Genomic DNA, 19,117 nt, shown 5'->3' on the forward strand with positions numbered 1-19,117 from the left:
TTTTCTGGTTAGATATTTGTACTTTTACTCAAGTGTGGCTTTAAGGTACGTCATCCAACACTGTTTGCCCTATCCAATAAGGCTCCTAAATCATATGTCTTTAACTGGATGATGAGGACTAAGCAGTGACAATTCAAAATACAGTATATGCATCTGCAGGTTTTGTAAAGTACTCTGCAGTGATTGAAAAGTTACATAAATAAATGATGAATGCAAAGGTTAATTGTTCTTCAGCTGAACCAGAGGCTCGACATTCATACCAGTGTTAGGGTTTAAGCAGCTGGACTACTGGCTGAACCGTGGGTGAAGTCATGCTTTTATTTTGAAGGAAGGATTTCCCAACCGGAAGCGATATTCATTCACTTCCGGGTCTTCACACATGTGTGAACTGCTTGTTACCAGATAAACTGAATTATTCTTCATCATTTATTTGTTGTTTTACTCGTCAGGATGCAGTTATGCAGAGTGTGCAGAGAGCAGACACCGAAATACAGATGTCCAGCCTGCAAAATCAGATAGTAAGTCTCTTTAAATAACTTTAGTTTGTGAGCTAGCCTCCAATTAGCTTCCAAGTTGTTTGGCTAAAATTGAAAACAGATATTTGACACATACAGTAGCCAGATTATGATCTGTTGTTATGGCACATCAGTAAGTTTGTTGGACATAACTCAAAATAGTACATGGCAAAAAATAAATACAAAAAGCAGCCTTTTATCCACCAAGAACTGACATTAAAGCTAAACTATGGTACAATGCTGTAACTTAAAGGTCCCATATTGTAGAAAGTGAGATTTCATGTCTTTTATACCATACAGCGGGTTTAAGTGCTATATAAATACTGTGAAAGTATCGAAGCGCTCAATATACGGAGAAAAACACACAGCCAGTATTCAGAAACCGGCGTTTGAAACAAGCCGTCAGGATTTCTGTCCATTTGTGATGTCACAAATATACAATATATCGACCATTACACGGTTTTAAACGTAAGCATTCTAAATGTGTCCCAGTTTATTTCCTGTTGCAGTGTATGTGAATAACATCAGCTGACAAGAAGTAAACATGGACCCAAGCTGTTGCCTAGTAACGCAATTCTGTTGCAGTTCCATTGAAATGCACTAAAACGGAGCGTTTCAGACAGACGGTAAATGCAAGCATATTCAGACACAGTATGAGGAAAATAAAGTTTTTTTTTAACATTACAGCATGTAAACATGTTCTAGTAGAAACACAAAATACAAGTATGAACCTGAAAATGAGCACGATATGGGACCTTTAACGTTTGTTTGTAAGCATGTTCACTTCAAAACATTGGAAAAGATAAGATTTCATAATCGAGAAAAATATGCGCATTACAGACCATGTCACTGACTTAAAGTAATGTCCTTAAAGTGACACGTGAAAACCCAATGTGGACATTAACACCACATGGGAAGGCAGCCTATGTAGGTCAAAACAACACCATTAATTGGATTAATTAATTCATCCATTAATTTAATCAATCTGATTTTTACATTAGGAAACACTTACTTGCTTATTAATAGATGGACGTTAACATCCCCTGTCAGAATAATCACATTTAAACACGTTAACATTAGACACAGTATGTTAATATACGTACTGATGTCACTGTTTACTACCTTGATCCAGTATTGCACGGAGGTTATTATCATGATCTGCCAGATACATTTCTGTTTTTAATTGTTTTTTTCTCTTGCAGTTGTTCACTTGTCTGTTACAAGAGGCATAAAGGTAAATGAGCTTATATCAGTATTATAGTGATATACTGTTTAGACACTCAGAGGACATATTACGCTGCTCGTCATCCACTGATCCACCATCATAATTCTCTGTTTGTCCATAGACACTTGCCGTCCTGCTGAGCAGTCTGCACCTGCTGATCCTGGAGCTACGGGTTCTTTCAACACTGGTAAGTTGTTATTTCTCTGATCATCCCTGTGATTCTATTTTTTTGCATAGCGTGTCCTCATCAACCAGCAAGAGCACTAATCAAATATATTATAATAGGTGAGGGTGGGCACCTTATTTAATCATGAGACAGATAATAAACAATATACTAATCCACTATCACCAAGTTGTGCATACATTACACTGTTATAGAGACTAGAGTAGGTAGGTGGTGGAAATATTTGTTATTTAAAGTTGTCAAAATTGTGTTAATTGTCCCTTTTAGTAGATTAAGTCACAGCAAAGAGAGGCTGTGAGATGAAGTGATTGAAATACCACAGTCCAACCTTCAGTTTTCCAATGCCCTGTGTGAAAAGCACTTTTTGCTTTCCTGTCTTTGCAGAGACGTGGTCTGTTGAGGATCTTCTGCAAGCAGATGACGTCACTGACAAAGTACCTCTGCAGAGGCTCCAGCTGTTAGGTATTAATCTAACAGTACCTTTCATCTGCTCTTAACACTATTGGCAGCAGCACCACATCACATGTTCCTTCATCTGACACTTGTGTTTACTAAGAAGTCATTTCTCTACAGGTCAGTCAAAAGAGCTGAGAGATCTTCTTTGCAACCCCCATCTGAGACAGTTACTGCGCTCCATCGACAGCGCCGACAGCAAAGACGATGCGATGAAGGCCGCCATGCAGGAGCCTCTGTTTGTTGAATTTTCAGATCGGAGTTTGAAAATTGTTGAAAAGAATTAAGCAAAATCATAAACATTCAATGAAGCCGGTGATTTGTAAAACTGAACCTGCATCAGTTTGTCTATCAGATCACTTTTGATTCTATTTTTTTTTGTATAAAGTCTTGGTATCGACATTTTTTATAGTAATTTTTGTTGATGCAGCTTCCTGTCCTGTGCCTTGCAGTGCTACAGTTTGTATATAGTGTTCAAATAAAAGCTGCAATGTTTTAAAACAAAGTCACTTCCTGAGTCAACACAAAGGGCTTTACAGAGTAGGTAAAAAGTCACTTGTGGAATGGTTGATCACAAGTTTGAGGTGAAATGATAATGCATTTAAACATTTTATAACACTGATGTTTATTTTAACAAAACAGTCATTTAAATATGAACATTTCATTGATCCCTTGGTGCCACTCACAAAACAGTTACAGATCTCAAATTACAAACTGTCATAACGACACAATGACACATTTCGGTGAATCTATTGCTGGAAAAGGTTTAAAGATGAGAAATTATTTAGGGAGCAAATGAAGATATGCAAGGAATCAAAAGCTAGGATGATTAACGCTTCAATGTTTAGCGTTTGTAACATTACTTAGAGCAAAAAGACGTTTTGAATATTAAAAGTATGAATATAGTAAAACTTTGCTATAATAACATGTTTGTTCTGCCTAACGAAACACTAGTGTTAAAAGACTTTGGTATGTTATACAGTACTGCCATTAATGCTTTGGACTGCAGGAGATAAAAATCCACACAATGGTTTAGTCAAACATTTTACAGATGTGCATATTACAAAAACCCTTTATCCAACAAAAAAAAAAGCAGCTATTTGAATAAACCCAGGTTCATCCTTTTCCCTGTTTCACACCAGTCATGCGTCTGCTTGTTTGTTGCTGTATAAGAGCAGTAGTGTGGTTTTAATGTGCAATATGTGCTTTACATGTGCAATACTTGCTTAATTACTATTTTTCCCACCAGCATAAATCACACTCAAAATAATGGATCTTGAGATCATATCTGCAATCGACCCATGTGTTTTTACACCCAAAATAAATCTATAAAAATCACACAGAAATAATCATCTTTAAATAAATACTTAGACTAACAGCTCATTTGTGATTTGAGTGTAGATTTTAAGGAAGGCACTCGATACTTTGATCAGCAGTCCTCTGTTTAAATGTGCTAAAGTTGTGCCATATCATTTCAGCTCTCCAGACAGGGACTAAGACTTTATAAAAAATGATTCCGTTTGTCTTGTCCTGCAGTGACATCGTCATAATCCAAACCCCATTCATTGTTTTCTATATATATATCTTATCTGAGGTGTGGCAGGTCAGAGGTCAGTGTTTCTGGACAGTCTACTGTCTGAGATTTAGATTTTTGTTTTTAAGTCCCTGGAGCCTGAAGCCGACCGCAGATTATTCATGATAAAATCCGGTTCACGGCACAGTGCATAATCTCACCTGACCTCCTGGTATGTTAGAATATTATTATGCCATGGTGCAGGTTTTGCACGTCGTTGCAACCTTGTATAACACAGAGTGAGATGAACTTTGGCATTCTTTAAAAAAAAAATGGAGCAGTAAATAACAACTTCAAATACAAAAAGATAGCATAAAATACCAGGTTTGTTCCCTCTGTTAAATTATGGAAGAGCAGCCAGACTGTCCTTAACCTGTGTCCATGGAATCAGCCTTTAGTGTTCTGCAAAGGGGGAACTCTTATAAAGTTTTCTCCAGCAGGATGGCGTTGAATCCTGTCACGTCACTCTTCATGTCTGGTTGCCTGTCAGCATAGAGAAGTGGAGATCGCTGACAGTGCAGCTTTACAGATCCCTGAGTAGAAAAGAAAAATCTCAAATGATCAATCCTAAAAATCCTCCAGATGATAGAAACATGATGGGAGATTTATGTGCCCTCACCTTGGGTTGAGCCCGTATGGAGGCTAGCTCCTCCGAGTACTGGTTGGGCTTCACCTTATACCCCCCTCTCCTGGAGGGCAGGTTGAGGGAGGCCATCACAGACACCATCTTCTGGAAGCCTGTGGCGGTCAGAGACATGGTGATGGACGGGGCCGAGGCCAGAGCCAGGCCCATGGGCCACCCTCGCACCGGGACAGGCTCCGGGATGGAGGAGAGCTGCACCGAGCCGCGCTCCCTGACAACAGGGTTCAATGTTGGCTTTTCCTCCTCCACAAGGTCCTTTGGATCATCCAGTTCAGCATCAGCCAGGGCTTTCAATAGTGCCTGCCACAAAAACAAAACTAATTTACATATTATCTATAACTCCTTGTTTATTTGTTTATTTAACACCAATGCACACAAATAAACATTGGTATAAATGCGAAAGTCAGCCAAAAGTCAGACACGAGCCAACCCTGGTTCCAACTGACGCTGACTCATGTGACATCACTTGAGGACATTTATCAGGTTTTGTGCAGCTCGCTCTGGAGCCACAAAAGGCTGAAGCACGAGCAAGAAAACATAAGATGCGATATGTGTTCTTTCCAAATCTCACCCTCCACTTCCTCCAGGTGTTCTGGATGACTGAAGCTGCTCTGTTCCATCTCCGGGTCTGCCTCCTGACCAGCCAGGACCGCACCACTGCAGGAGGCATAAAACACATTCAGCATCTGACCAAGCCATTCATTCTGCAAGTTTAATCTGTGCATTGTGGAGACAAATGTTTACATGCCCCCATTCAGAATGAAGTATCTAAAGAACATCTGTCATTAACAGTTAATCGGATGAGCTATTGTGGCAGCTTCTGTCGGCCTGCAAACGTTGTGTACAGACTCCACCAGCTGGTTCCTGTTGGCCAGACAATGGGGTCAAAGGCAGCAGACTCCGTGGGAGTGAGGCCACAGAGCTCTGCTGATTCCAGTCAGTGGTACCTGGCCAGGGCATTAAGAGTTTACCTGCTTGGATCAGAACGGCAGACTGCTGACGGGCGCGACGTCTTCGGCGCTGGAACCGCAGCCAGCAGCACTGAATGGAGAAGGCACACTGAGACAGGATCTTCTTCCGCTGATCCTCCAGCAAATCGAGCTGTGAGACAACAGCGAGACAGGTCAGTACTCCAAAAAAGACCAGAGCCCTTATTTGCATTACAGCCTCGAAGTTATACATACACTTTAAATTATGTGTGAGGATGCCTGTTTATATAGATGACTGACCATCAACTGGGTGAGGAAAACTTTAGTCCTTCCGCAGTGCACCCAGGAATTGGGTTTTCCACTGTCAGGGTTGCGTGAAGGGTCAAACGCCTTGTGCTTTAACACAACGCTGAGGAGCTTCTCCACCTCTTGTCGAAGAGCGTCGTTGTTGTCGGCCTCCACATCTAAGACGGAAAGGAATTAGAATTAGAGTGAAGCACTGGAGGCATAATTCAAGTCAGGGCAGAGTGGCACTTCAACTGTCTAGAGATTCACTGTTATTTGTTTGACAGTATGTCAGTCAGTGAGGTAAAAACTGGGTGAGCGTGAGAGAGAGCACAGAGAGATCATCAGAATCAACAGAAGAGCTTTCACAGACACGGATATGATTACTCTGAATTCAATGAATCTTTCAAATGTGATCATATTTGGCAGCATTCAGGATTAGTGAGCAGGTCCCTCGAACATTCATACAACAAGACTTAAAGGTACAGTGCGTAGTATTTCGGGGATCTATTATAATATTCATAACTATGTTTTCATTAGTGTCTAATCACCTGAAACTAAGAAGCGTTGTGTTTTTGTTAGAATGAGCCCTTCATATCTACATAGGAAGCGGGTCTCTGTACCTTAAAGAGTCTACAGCGCCATGCTAGAGGATCTATGAGGCTCTACTTGAGCTAAATGCTAACAACAATGTTAACATGCTGATGTTTAGCATGTATAATGTTTACCATGCTCACCATCTTAGTTCAGTGTGTTAGCATGCATTTGCTAATTAGAAAGTCAGGGGACCACCAGAGTTATTATAATTCCTCCTGAGGGGGAACATGCATGTGTACCAAATTTCATGGCAATGCATCCAATAGTGTTCGAGACATTTCACTAAAATCTGTCAACATCATGGTGGTGCTAGAGGACAAGTAAGGCGATCACTAAAGCAAGTAAGACACATCCTCCGTGGACCATGAATGTCTGTACACAATTTAATAGCAAATCCATCCAGGAGTTGTTGACATATTGTAGTCTGGAACAAATATGTGGACAGACAGACCAGCATTGGCATACATAGAGCCATGCTGCTAGCACGGTTAAAAAGCAGCTGAACAGTGTTAAGATGAATGGAAGTTCAAGCACACACTGATCAGGAGTGAGTAAAGAAACGTGAAACAACATGCAAAGCAAGCTCCGATAGACAGAGGTGCATGCATTTACCTGGAAAGTTCATAAGGAGTTGCAAATTTTGTTAGAAAGTCCTGTTTTTATACACCAAATGGAAAAGTCCCAGGAGAGTAGAGAACTGAGGATCACAGTTACTAAGAGGGCTAACGAAGGAAAAGGTGAATATACCCGCAGACCTAAAGAGAGGAGATAGAATCACTCTTTGTCCACAGTAAACATGCCAAGAATGACCTTAAATTGATCCCGCAACAAACTGTACTTACCAACACAATGAGTCCCTGACTTGAAATTTGAATATTTTGCGATCAGTCCGTAACGTTGCAGGAAGCCTTTGAAAGGAACTCTGTACAACAGAAATGACAAAGTCAACCAAGATCCAACAGAAACAATGCAATACATTAAAGGGATAGTTCAGGTGTTTTAAAGAAATCAATATCAGTTTAAGTGTATGCTATATTTAGAATATTTTCATCGCTTTGCCTTGTTGCCAGACAGCCCTTTCCGACAGGGAACTGAAGCTGTTGTCTATACTCTCTTCAAAGCCACCAGACTCCTTTGACAAAAACAGTAATATTGCCTCGCAGAACACAGGAGTTGCTGATCTACCGCTGCCTGGATCACTTAGTTTGTTTGTGTTATTATTACGTGACTTTGGTGTTTCAAAAAGATTAGTTTGGATTCACCAAAGTAACACAATAACACAAACAATCCAGCGGACAGCGGTAGACCAGTAGTCCCCCGTGTTCTGCGAGGGTAAAATTACTGTTTTTGTCAATGGAGTCTGGTGGCTTTGTAGAGAGCACAGATGGATAGTACAGCTTCAGTTCCCCGTTGAAAAGGGCTGATTGACTGCCAGGTAAGAGGTGAAGATATTGTAAATATAGCGTACACTTAAATTGAATTTTTTAGGTGGGCCGTGTTTTAGGTGACTATCCCCATCGACAGCAGTACATTGCTTTGCTTTCGTGCTAGTACTCCTGTCTGTTTCTCCAAATTGGGGGCGTGCTGAACACCATCTACTGTATCTAATACACTGACTATGGATAAGTACCTCATACAACCCCACTTCAAAACACCTGAACTACCCCTTTAAGATTAAGAGTTAACAAAGAAACATTTATTCACCTTATTGGAAAGCCAGCAGCACTGATATGAATAGTCTCCACAATCCCACAGGCCTCCAACTGCATGATAACCTAACAGCAGACAGGAAATAACCATTAAAACCTGTCCCTTTTGTGAAACTATAAAGCCTCTGTTGTCATGGTGGCACTGCTGAAATAGTGTACATCTACCTCCTCCTTTTTGAAGGTCATCGGCTTGCAGTCTGGGTTGGGTTTGATGCAGCGAGTGTAGTGAGGAGTTGTTGTGTGGAGGATCCTCATCAGGCTCTCCAGAGAGTTCTACAAATCAGACATTAAGATCATGACTAAACCCTCCAGGAGGAACTCTACAGGCCCAAACAAGCTGGTGATAAAGGCTTTAGTTGGCTCCCACCTTGAACTTGGAGACCACAGTGACTTTACTGAGCCCCTTGGTAGTCGGGTTCTCAGATTCCTGGTCAGTGAAGATCTGGTGAAGAAGCGGGTTGTCAGACTTCTGAAGCAGGCCGATGAGCTCTGGTGGCAGTGGGTCCTAAAACACAGAGACCAGGAGAAGATGAGTGGATGGATCGGTGGTGGATCTGAACACAATTTAAAAGTTGTTTCTTACAGTACACACCTTGTTTTTCTCCACCATCCCCTGTATCTGGTAGTTGACTTTGCCAGCGTAATGGGACACAGTGAAGTGTGGCTCCTTGCTGAACTTGTCCCAGCTGATGTTGGCGTTATCACGGAGCTCCTTCTCCAGACGAACCCTGAATGTCTTCGCGTCTGAGGCTCGATTAAGACGACTCTCCTGTAGGACACGTGTATAAAAAGTTGTCAACCTCCACTTACTACAGATACACATATTTAATGATAAATTAATGTAGGGATTAACCAAGAAAATGACTGCATGGAAAGGGATAAAAGGGATGCGGGACAATTACTTATTAAAAAAAAATTACATAGTTTCAACGTAAAATGATAAATTATATAATTTCCTTTTCTTTTAAAAGAATATGATTTAAATGCAATTCCTCATAAATTTCAACTCTAATGGGAGGACATGTTTGATAATCCACTTACGTGGAGACCAGGAGGGCATAAATGGCAAGGACAGTTAAAAAGTTATGTAATTGTCCGTTTTTTATATTTGTATTATTAGTTTGTTTTACCATTATTAGTGTGCTGTTTTGTTTGCTTTTGTGTGTGCGGGTTATGCAAGTTATTTTTATCAATAAAAATTGTGATAATTAAACAATAATAATAATAAAAACAGGCAAAAAGACAAGAAAATGACCTCATTAAGAAGAGAAAACACGCAGACAGGGCTCCCCTCTAGAAGATCCAGACAGCTCTGGTTGTCTTGGTATTTGACAAAGGACCACTCCAACCCCTCAGACACGTATTCCTCCTGAGAGAAGCAGAGATAAACAATCAAGTACAAAAATCATTTTTGTACACTACAAGAGTTACCACAAGTTCCTCTGTTTACGATCAACAGAGATTTCATGAAGACTGAAGGAGCCTCCTGAATGTCTGAGACCGGCACATCGACACAATAAGGCAGAGAAACAACGGCTCTCCTGAGATCTCTGCGTGGAAAACTGACAGACGCCGTACCTGCTGAGCTCTGAGATAATGAGCCACAAAGTGCTGCTGCAGTTTCTCATTGGCGTAGTTGATGCACAGCTGCTCCAGGTTATTGATCTGGAAACACTCAAACCCGTACACATCTAGAACTCCTGGGGATCACAGAGAGGAGAGGACTGTGTGAGCTTAGGAAAAGAAACTGGAGAAAAAAAATTACAAATGTATTCATATTCAGTGAAGTAAAAGGCAATAATGCTTTTACCTATGAAGTTGCACCACGTGGATGTGTCTGCACATATGCTGTTATTGATGAATGTAACCAGCCATTCAAATAATCTGTTGGAGAAAAGAGACACAAACTCTTACTCTTGTGTGATTAACAGACATATCTTCCTCACTGTTTATTGTAAACTAACGGGCATGATGGTTTCACATTTGAGTGTTTGCTCGAAAGGAGTGTTTGACGACAGCCGAGTCTTAGTCACGGGACAGAAACAAGTTCCTGCATGACCAGTTATTTTCACATAATACGCTCACATCGCTGTGTTATCTCATGATCAATTCCTCATTCTTACTGGGCGTAGATGACCTTGGCCAGGCAGTCTCTCCTCATGCTGCACTCTGCCTGGGAACAAGGCTTGAGCACGCTCTGCTTCCCCGCCTTCAGCGTCCTCACTCTTAAAGACGTGTGAAGCTCCTCGGCAGGGACACACAGCAGCTCAGCAGCCCTCTGCAAGAAGTCTGAAGCGCAGGCGGGAGTGGAAGGCTGTTAGATACGCATTTCATGTTTGTTGAGAGTTATTGTTATTGGGAGCGGGGCGTCATGGAATTTATTCTTCAATCTGGCAGCATGACACATGAAAGTACAACCTGTATGTATCTTTCAAAAGAAATCCCTTGAGCATCATTCTGTATTTATGCCAGCCTTAAAGGTACAGTGTGTAGGATTTGGCGACACCTGGTGGTGTGGTTGCAGATTGCAACTACCTGAGTACCCCTCCGCTCACTCCTCCCCTTCCAAGACTGCGTTAACGTGAGCCGCTGACTGCAAAACCGTGGTAACGCCGTTCGCCTCGCTCAGAGGCCATCCTTACCGTAATAACATTACTTTAGGAGCAACAGAAGTCACTCATTCTAAGCTATCAAAAACACAACAACTCTTATTTTCTGGTGATTGTACACTAATGAAATCATAGCTATGAATATTATATTCCATTTCTGCTAATAGATCCCTGAAATGTGACACACTGTTCCTTTAAATGTTAAAATAATGGATATTTTAAGCACAGAATAACTGGAAGTGATTGACAAGAGTTGATTAAATATCTTAAACAAAATCATATCCAATACCTTTGGAGAGTTCATCAAGGTTACAAGGTTGTGATTCATCCGTCGAAGAGGAGAAATTCACATTCCCCAACTGCAAGATCCCTGCTACTATCTGTAACGCATTACAACAAACAGAGAAATTAGATTCTATGCTTACAGAGAAAAACACACAAAACTAGATTGAAAATTTAAGATAAGGTAACACTTTTCTCTAACCTCCCATTTAGCATCCATAAACAGTACATAAACATTGAATACATACTTTACAACACATTATGTGTGTATGTAACTACACTAGATTGTAGTTGTAAGCAGATATAAGTGTTTATTAATGTATTTGTCCACCACTATATCTCCTCCTGTGGACACAAATAGCTGGATGCTGGCGTATAAACAGATTAATGAAGGACGATATTGTAATAATATAAAATGTGTCTGCTTACAACTACATTATAGTGTATTATAAACAATTCATTAAATGTTTCTATAGTGTTTAGAAATGCGAAATAGAGGGGGCTATATTGAAGTGTTACCGATGATGAGTACCGTACCCTGAATATCTGACTCCGTCTTTCTGCATTAATGCCCAGGTGAACCATTGCCTCGACAGTCTCTTGAAAACAATCCTCTATAAAAACATTACATGAAGAGTAGTTACTTGTGAGAATCACAAAAATGTATAGAATAAAAAGACAAAACACATGTCAAAATACACAAAATAAAATAAAAAATAAAGACTAACCCTCAACTGTTTTTTCAGAATTTGGCAGCCACACAAAGTGTTGGTCATGCGGCATCTTCCACTCCTTCCTCTGCTCATCTGTGGCCCCTTTCATCATCTGAAAGACAAAACGCTCTCAGCATTTACATCTGCTTTACATATGAATGTGTGAATATTAAAAGGTAACTTTGGTATTTTTCAACCTGAACCCCTATTGTGTCAAAGTGACTAATAGGGACTACAATTTTTTTAATTGGTTCAGTGTTGAGTGAGAACGCTGTAACCAGCAGCCGTGAAACGAGCTGCGAGGACAAATGAGCAGCATCAGTGTAACGTTGCATCCACTAAAAGGGCTTGTTTTTGCCACTGACAGGGAGAGAGAAATAAAATCTTTTCGTACCTTTCTCTTGATCCTGTTCGTTATTATGTCCAACTTCCGCTCAAGGAGAAATCTCGTTGTGAAATCTGAATATCTGTATACTCTGGTTCAAATAAATACGGGCAGACATCGATTTCAAAGACCTCATCCACATTGTCGAAATCATCTAAATATTCAGCCATGACGCTGAAAACTGTTTTAACACTCAGTTACGCTTTCTTTACTCCAACACAACAAACTGCCCGGCTGGCACTCACGTTTCCACCATGGATGTATTCCACTATTCCACCGTTGTCTTCTGGCATCACGTCACCTCGCAAGACTTCAGAACTTCTTCTTTCAAGACTTCTCCTTGAACGAGACTCTTTCCATAATGACAATAATAATAATAATAATAACAATCAGAGCCTGTCATGACAAAAACAAGCTCTTTTAGTGGGCGTAAATGACGATTCCAGCTTGCCCCAATAGCAGCATATTGCAGCTCGTGAGCTGCTGCCATCTACAGCGCTTTCCCTCAATACTGGATCAATTTCAGAAATTGTTGTTGCTATTAGTCAGTTAGACACAAAAACATGGGAAAATAGTGTCCAGATTGAAAAATACCGAAGTTACCCTCTAAACTAAAATACCACATGTGCAGGCCTGTTAACTCACCTGGTAAAAGATGTGGAAGTTCCTCTCATTGGCCAGTTGGCACGCCACCCTGGTCTTCTCTAGCAAATAGGTTTGCACAGACGCCCCCACTAACAGCTGACACCTTCATGTGAAAATAACACATTAAACTGACAGACAACTTGTACTGATGCTATCTCACCTGATGAAGAAGGATCAGTTTTAGTACCTGTCTAGCTGGAGCTGGATGTACTTCCCAAAGCGACTGCTGTTGTTGTTCCGTAGCGTGCAGGCGTTGCCTACATGGAGGGTAAAGTGTTGACTGAGTGACTGTCCACACTACAGTAGTTATTTTCACAATAACAAGACACCAGCGATCATCAGTTATCTCACCGAAAGCTTCCATGATGGGGTTGGAGTCCAGCACCCTCCTCTCTATCCTCTCCACCGTGTCCTGACTCTTCACCACAGAGGACGAGGCCGCCACAGTAGCGTAGTATTTCATCAGGCAACGGGACGTCCATGTCTATTAAGAAACAAATCACAGGTCCACTAAAGATTGTTTCAACTGATCCTGTAACCCAATTTACAGCCATCACCTACCTAGTTATTTGTTTAAAATAAACTGGGATGTGAGAGAAAAGCTAAATGTAAAAAGACACATTGCTTCCTGTGGGCCAGAGGAGTTTTTTGTGCATCCAGAGTAGAAAATGATCTGGTCTGACAATTAACTGCTTTTGTCTTTCATCAATCAGTGAAGTGCCAACAGATATACACATCCAAACTGCCCTTACGATCTGCAATAATATTCAGAGCATAAATCACTAAAAGACTTAAAATTGTTGAAACCAGCCAGCTTATAAATGCGTAATCAGCTTAATATATACACTGTAGATTGGTCAATATACCTCAATCTGTGGCACTGTAAGTAAAAAAGCAACTGATAGTTTGAACCCCTGATTGATGTAGTAGGTTACGATCATTCTTTAAAGCATTGGTTTACCTTTCCTGCGCCGCTCTCACCGCTGACCACCAACGATTGGTTCACTGGCTCCACCTGGCCCTGAACATTCCTGTAGGCTTCTTCCGCCACAATAAAGATATGTGGTTTAAACTCCTGTTGGCAAAAAAAGAAAAATACAGACTTATTAAAATGACGGTCATTTCAGACTGCAGGAAGAGCCGTCAGTATCTTCAAGAGGTTCTAGAGTTTAATGAGTTTGACTTAGAAGTTGTTCCTGACAAAAGGAGGAAGACGAGGAACCGGAGGATTCATGTTTGACCACAAGACAGCAAAGGTTATGTTTCTTGCACTTTGAAACTCTGCAAAGTTGGTAAAACAACAGACTTGACTTGTTGGCACACTCGTGGCACCATTTGGGTCATTTTTGAAGGTCTGCATTAGTGCATGATCTAATCCTGAAAGTGCAGGAAACCCTCTGAAAAAGCCAAACTCTTACAATGCAACCTCCACCCACCCTCACCATCCACACCCCTGCTTGCACCACTATCCATCTTTCCCCTACAAAGAAATCCCTATATATAAATATACACAAGTTAGCTGAATTACAGTGAGAGCCAGCTGTGACTTTGTAAATACCTGTGGCTGAGGAGCGCAGTGATACTCCTTCATCACATCCAGAGAGTAGAGGTCCGGGATGGGCTGGAAGGGGTTGAGAGCCACCAAGGTGCAGCCAGCGTGGGTGTAAAACACCTTCACGCTGTACCTGGCCTGCAGGCATTTCAGCACTACCGGAGGAAAATGTTAAATATCATCACATCAGGCATTAACAGGAAAAAACAGACAAGCAAATATCTAACGATGATGATGAGCTGAGGCAGGAAAAAGAGAACACCAGAGAAGACAGGAGCATTAAAATGGCAAAGATATGTTTATCTATAATAAAATTCTTTAACTACATAAAACATGATCCATTTAACAGAAGCAGCATCAGTCCGAGAGCTTTTAAAGAAAAATCTCCTACAGCAATTCCATACAGTCACCCTGACCTCTGCTGTTACTGTTATGTTTCCTCCCTTGGGCTGAAACTAACAACACCTCAGATTTAAATGAAAATCTTCACTGTGTAAAATAACAAATGCTGATCTTTTCTTACATAATACCAATGACACTGCATTTTTAATGTCAAGACGAACAATGGAGAGTAAAAATGACACTTTAAGATAGTATGCTTCATATTTACATGTGGCCCTACTGTATTATAAATCTATAAAGAATACAAAATGTATTGTTTTTGTGGATGCATGTGTCTGCCAGCAAGGTAAATCATGCCCTTGGTTCACTCACATGAGTGAAACTTGATCCTTCTCATTGTGTACACTGCAGCATTTTGGCAGCACAGCAGTTGTTTTTATAATGACCCTGTAGGTTTTATCTTGACGAGGTTAAACAATACACAGAAAATGCTGCAATCCAAGGTGACACACTGGCTGTGTTTTTGTAAATAAAGACAACATATCAAACAGTAAGGATTTGTGCCACTAAATTAAGTGGAAGGAATATCCCAAAATTTATAATAGATGGAAAGACTTAAATGCCACTTAGCTGAAACAGCAAGCATCATGTTTATCAAGTGACTTAGAGACTATAGAGTAGAGTGACATTATAGCCCCATTTGTTACCTGTTGATGGGGTCACCGGGTTGACTTTGGTGAGGTCGTCATAAGTGTGGAGTTGGTCTTCATCAACGAGGAAGGCCTGAATGTCTCCCTCCAGTGAATCATTTAGGGACGGGTCTGGTGTATGGACTTTCTGGACGAGTCCTTTCACCTGCGGGAATGAGGCAAAATGGGATGTTGTGTTTAAAATATGAACCGACACCTTGTAAGTCATGCCAAGGAAATTCCCATGGTAATAGTGCAAAAGTATTAAAAAGCCAGGAAGAGGAGAATTACGTTTTTATGCATATTGTATTTGTTATTCCCACAATGTAGGGCACAACAGTCAGAAACCAGACAGCAGTCAGTGTCCAAACCTCTGATGTCATCATGACGTCAAGTCTGATCGCTGATGTGGTATTTTCAAAATAAGGATATATTTCCGAGCTCCATACGCATAACAATCCAGCAAAATATATCCTATTTTGTGCATCAAAATTTCAAACATGCTACATACAATCTGTCAAACTTTCCTCATCTACGAAGCGCTTACAAACATTTCATCTCTATGCAATCAAATGTTCAAGTTTTTATTCTTGGCTTTGAGAGAGCTGTCGAACATCACACAGATTACATACTGTATGTAAATCAAGTATTCCTACATCACGTGCTATTTTCATTGACACCGTGGTTTACTTTAGAGGCCTAAAAATAGGCCATAGTCCTACATTGGTAATTGCTACTTGTTCTGAATCACTTTGGTCAATGTGTCATGTTTAATTAATTCAGTCATAATCGACTCAGACTGACAAAGGGAAGTCTGCTTTATCCTACCAACATCACATGGCCTGGACCTGCAGCCCGCCTGACAACACCGTCAACAGGTATTTGTACAGACACATTTAATCCAATAGCAGGTAGCCTAGATCTCATCATTCTGCAAGCCGAGGCCATTCAAACCACGTAAACAGTCTTAATGACATTAATTGATTAATCTAATGCCTAATGCCACAACAATAATATCTAAGTACACAATACATTCAATTGACACACATACAGTATATTTAACACTAGTCACAAGTATCATGTTACAGCAGTATGTTATATTATAAAACAGTAAGCGTCTGAAGAATACATACTGAATGTACAAAAAACGTATAAAGGTAAAACACTTTTGTGACACCTGTTTGAGTAACCCTGGTCCTGTTCTGCTGTTCTCACACCAAACAATTCACAATTTTTGAATGCTTTTTTAATATACTGGCAGACTGGCAACTACACCAATATAAGGCATTATCTAAATATTTAGAGTGTGTTACTGTTTTCTCAAGCAAGGTAGAAATACATTGCCAAATTAATCTAATACCTAATGCTACACCAATAATATCTGAGTACAAAATATATTCAATTGACACACATCTTACACATACAGTACATTTAACACTAGTAATGAGTATCATGTTACAGCAGTATGTTATATTATAAAACAGTAAGCGTCTGAAGAATACATACTGAATGTACAAAAAACGTATATAGGTAAAAACACATTAAAAAAGGTGATTTGTTAAGTTTTGTGACACTTGTCTGAGTAACTGCTGAACACAGACCATACACATTTTAAATGACTGTTATTTAGAGGAACTTTAAGATATGTTGTTCTTATATATTGTTCCTTTTTTTGGCTTTTATTGCCATAATCCTATTTATATGGTTCTTATTGTAACTTGTCCCTCCAACTGCCCCATGCCATTTAATGTTTCCTTTGACTTAACTAATTATTGGTTGTCTGTTGTATGGATGTATGTACTGGGAATGCTACAAATGAATTGCCCCCTTGGGGATAAATAAAGTTGTCTGAACTGAACTTAAGTGAACTGAACTAACCCTGGTCCTGTTCTGCTGTTCTCACACCAAACTCCAGTCAAAAATCTGGCAATTTAGTGAATGTCTTTTTGTTATACTAGCAAATTTGCAGTGTACAGCAGCAAAGGGGATAGTGCAAAAAACAAGATGCATCAGCTAACACAGTAAAAAAAGAGCTAAACAAAGTGTAACAAAATATGAACCATTTAAATAGAAGGAAGTATAAATATAGGAGCAGTATATACAGTATTGACAATAAACAGACTATTAAGAAAATTGCACAAGTGGAAAATGATATTCCACAGTGAGAATGAATGAATGAATGAATGAAATTCCACCTAAAAATATCAGGTTATTGTCAGTATAAGGCATTATATAATGTATAATATATACATATATGTATAAGGCAATATAAGGCATTATATAATGTATAATATATACATATATGTATAAGGCAATATAAGGCATTAACTAAATATTTTGAATATGTTACTGTTTTGTTAAGCAAGGTAGAAATACATTACCATTTTAATCATTTACTCCTATTATTACTATTGGGACTATTTTCATCTGGCGCATTAATTGTTAGATTACAGGGTTGTGATTCGGTTCATAAAACACATATAACAGCGCGTTTGAATACCAACCGTCCAATCACAGCTGAGGACCGTTAACGTTACTCACACACTGATAAATCTACTCCAAGTTAATTTATCATTAACTTTTACATTTTATAAACCGAAAAGGAAAACCAGTTGTGGACATTATGGTGTCCTAACTCACCGGTCCTCCTCCGTGTCTGTGTCCTTCTCGTCGGTTGTTGGTAGAACTCATTGAGTTCACCTTTTACTGTCTTCAGAGTCAACAGACAAACCTTGATAGGAACTCTTCCTATATTCAGATTAATATAAATTAAGGTTATTCTTCGCTACAGTCCTGAACCTCAATAGTTTCCATTAACTGTCAGAGATTCCTTCAGGACAGGACAACTCCTCTTGTCTGTCTGTCTCCTGTCTGTCTGTCCCACTGACTCCCAGACTACAAGGCCTATAGAAAGAGGTTAGGACACGGGTGTTGGGTTTGGGATATACCGTATGCGCAGTGTAACTCAAGCTTTACTGCGCATGTGCTCTACCCCTGGAGATATGACGCATTGATGACGCTTTAATATATCCTCCTTTCCATAGGCCTTGTCCCAAACTCCCAACCACACACTTATTCCCGCCCTCTTCCTGATGCATTCAGGGTCCCAACTGTCCTCCACGTTTACCCTGAGATTACTCTTACTTTAGAATATTATATCTCATTTCATTTCAACATTTATTTCGAACATGTAGAATACAAAAACAACAAAATAAAAAAGAAAGAGAGAGAATGATCATACCAACAAGTGGACAGTCAGAAACAAGTAGTATTAACATATAATGAAAAGCATAAGACAAATAAATGGTCAACTCTTGATGCCTTGATTTACATATTCAAAAAGGAGTGAGAAGAAGTATACATTTATTTAATCCCACCCCTTCTCCATAAGTCAATTATTAATTATTAACCAGCTTCCTTATTGAGCCGTACATATACTCTAATTCAATTTTCCTTAATTTGTTCCTTAATAACTATAATTATTATTATTTATAATTATTCTAACTATAATTATTACCTTTAATCTGTGTCATACAGAAATATAAATTAATTACTGATATAATTATCCTTATCAAAATATAAATTTGTTATCAATCCAGAATACCAATTCATTACTTATAATATAATTTAATCACAATACCAATTCATTACTTACATATTTAACTTAATCATATTGGCTATTTGTTATCTTTTCTTATATGCACAAATTATAATTTATAATATACAATATTCACATGCAATACAACCTGCAATATACACATATACATACACATATACATATATATAT

General features: G+C 39.5%; 2 protein-coding genes across 3 annotated transcripts; one reads left to right on the forward strand and one right to left on the reverse strand.

The window, feature by feature from the left end:
• The first annotated feature begins 336 nt into the window (after positions 1–336).
• znhit3 (zinc finger, HIT-type containing 3) lies at positions 337–2,882 on the forward strand. Its single transcript, XM_074611474.1, has 5 exons — positions 337–518; positions 1,718–1,749; positions 1,862–1,927; positions 2,309–2,386; positions 2,498–2,882. The coding sequence occupies exons 1-5, from the start codon at positions 451–453 to the stop codon at positions 2,662–2,664; spliced, it is 411 nt and encodes a 136-aa protein (XP_074467575.1). The 5' UTR covers positions 337–450; the 3' UTR covers positions 2,665–2,882.
• A 101-nt stretch (positions 2,883–2,983) lies between these two features.
• Positions 2,984–18,199, reverse strand: myo19 (myosin XIX). 2 transcript variants are annotated; one of them, XM_074611467.1, is made up of 24 exons: positions 17,971–18,199; positions 15,349–15,496; positions 14,306–14,454; positions 13,709–13,822; positions 13,099–13,231; positions 12,935–13,004; positions 12,748–12,850; positions 11,733–11,829; positions 11,542–11,618; positions 11,012–11,102; positions 10,237–10,402; positions 9,924–9,997; positions 9,692–9,813; positions 9,369–9,482; positions 8,706–8,882; positions 8,481–8,618; positions 8,279–8,386; positions 8,109–8,179; positions 7,247–7,326; positions 5,823–5,986; positions 5,565–5,694; positions 5,165–5,250; positions 4,570–4,893; positions 2,984–4,483 (listed from the first exon to the last, which is right to left on the reverse strand). In XM_074611467.1, exons 1-24 carry the CDS (start codon positions 18,019–18,021, stop codon positions 4,370–4,372), a joined length of 2,901 nt encoding a protein of 966 aa, XP_074467568.1. In that variant the 5' UTR covers positions 18,022–18,199; the 3' UTR covers positions 2,984–4,369. The 2 variants fall into 2 exon arrangements, with proteins under 2 accessions (XP_074467568.1, XP_074467570.1); XM_074611469.1 differs by lacking the exons at positions 2,984–4,483; positions 4,570–4,893; positions 5,165–5,250; positions 5,565–5,694; positions 5,823–5,986 and adding an exon at positions 6,912–7,159.
• Between the last annotated feature and the right edge of the window lie 918 nt (positions 18,200–19,117).

Source organism: Sebastes fasciatus, chromosome 16, assembly GCF_043250625.1.
Source record: "Sebastes fasciatus isolate fSebFas1 chromosome 16, fSebFas1.pri, whole genome shotgun sequence".
Classification (NCBI taxonomy): domain Eukaryota; kingdom Metazoa; phylum Chordata; class Actinopteri; order Perciformes; family Sebastidae; genus Sebastes; species Sebastes fasciatus.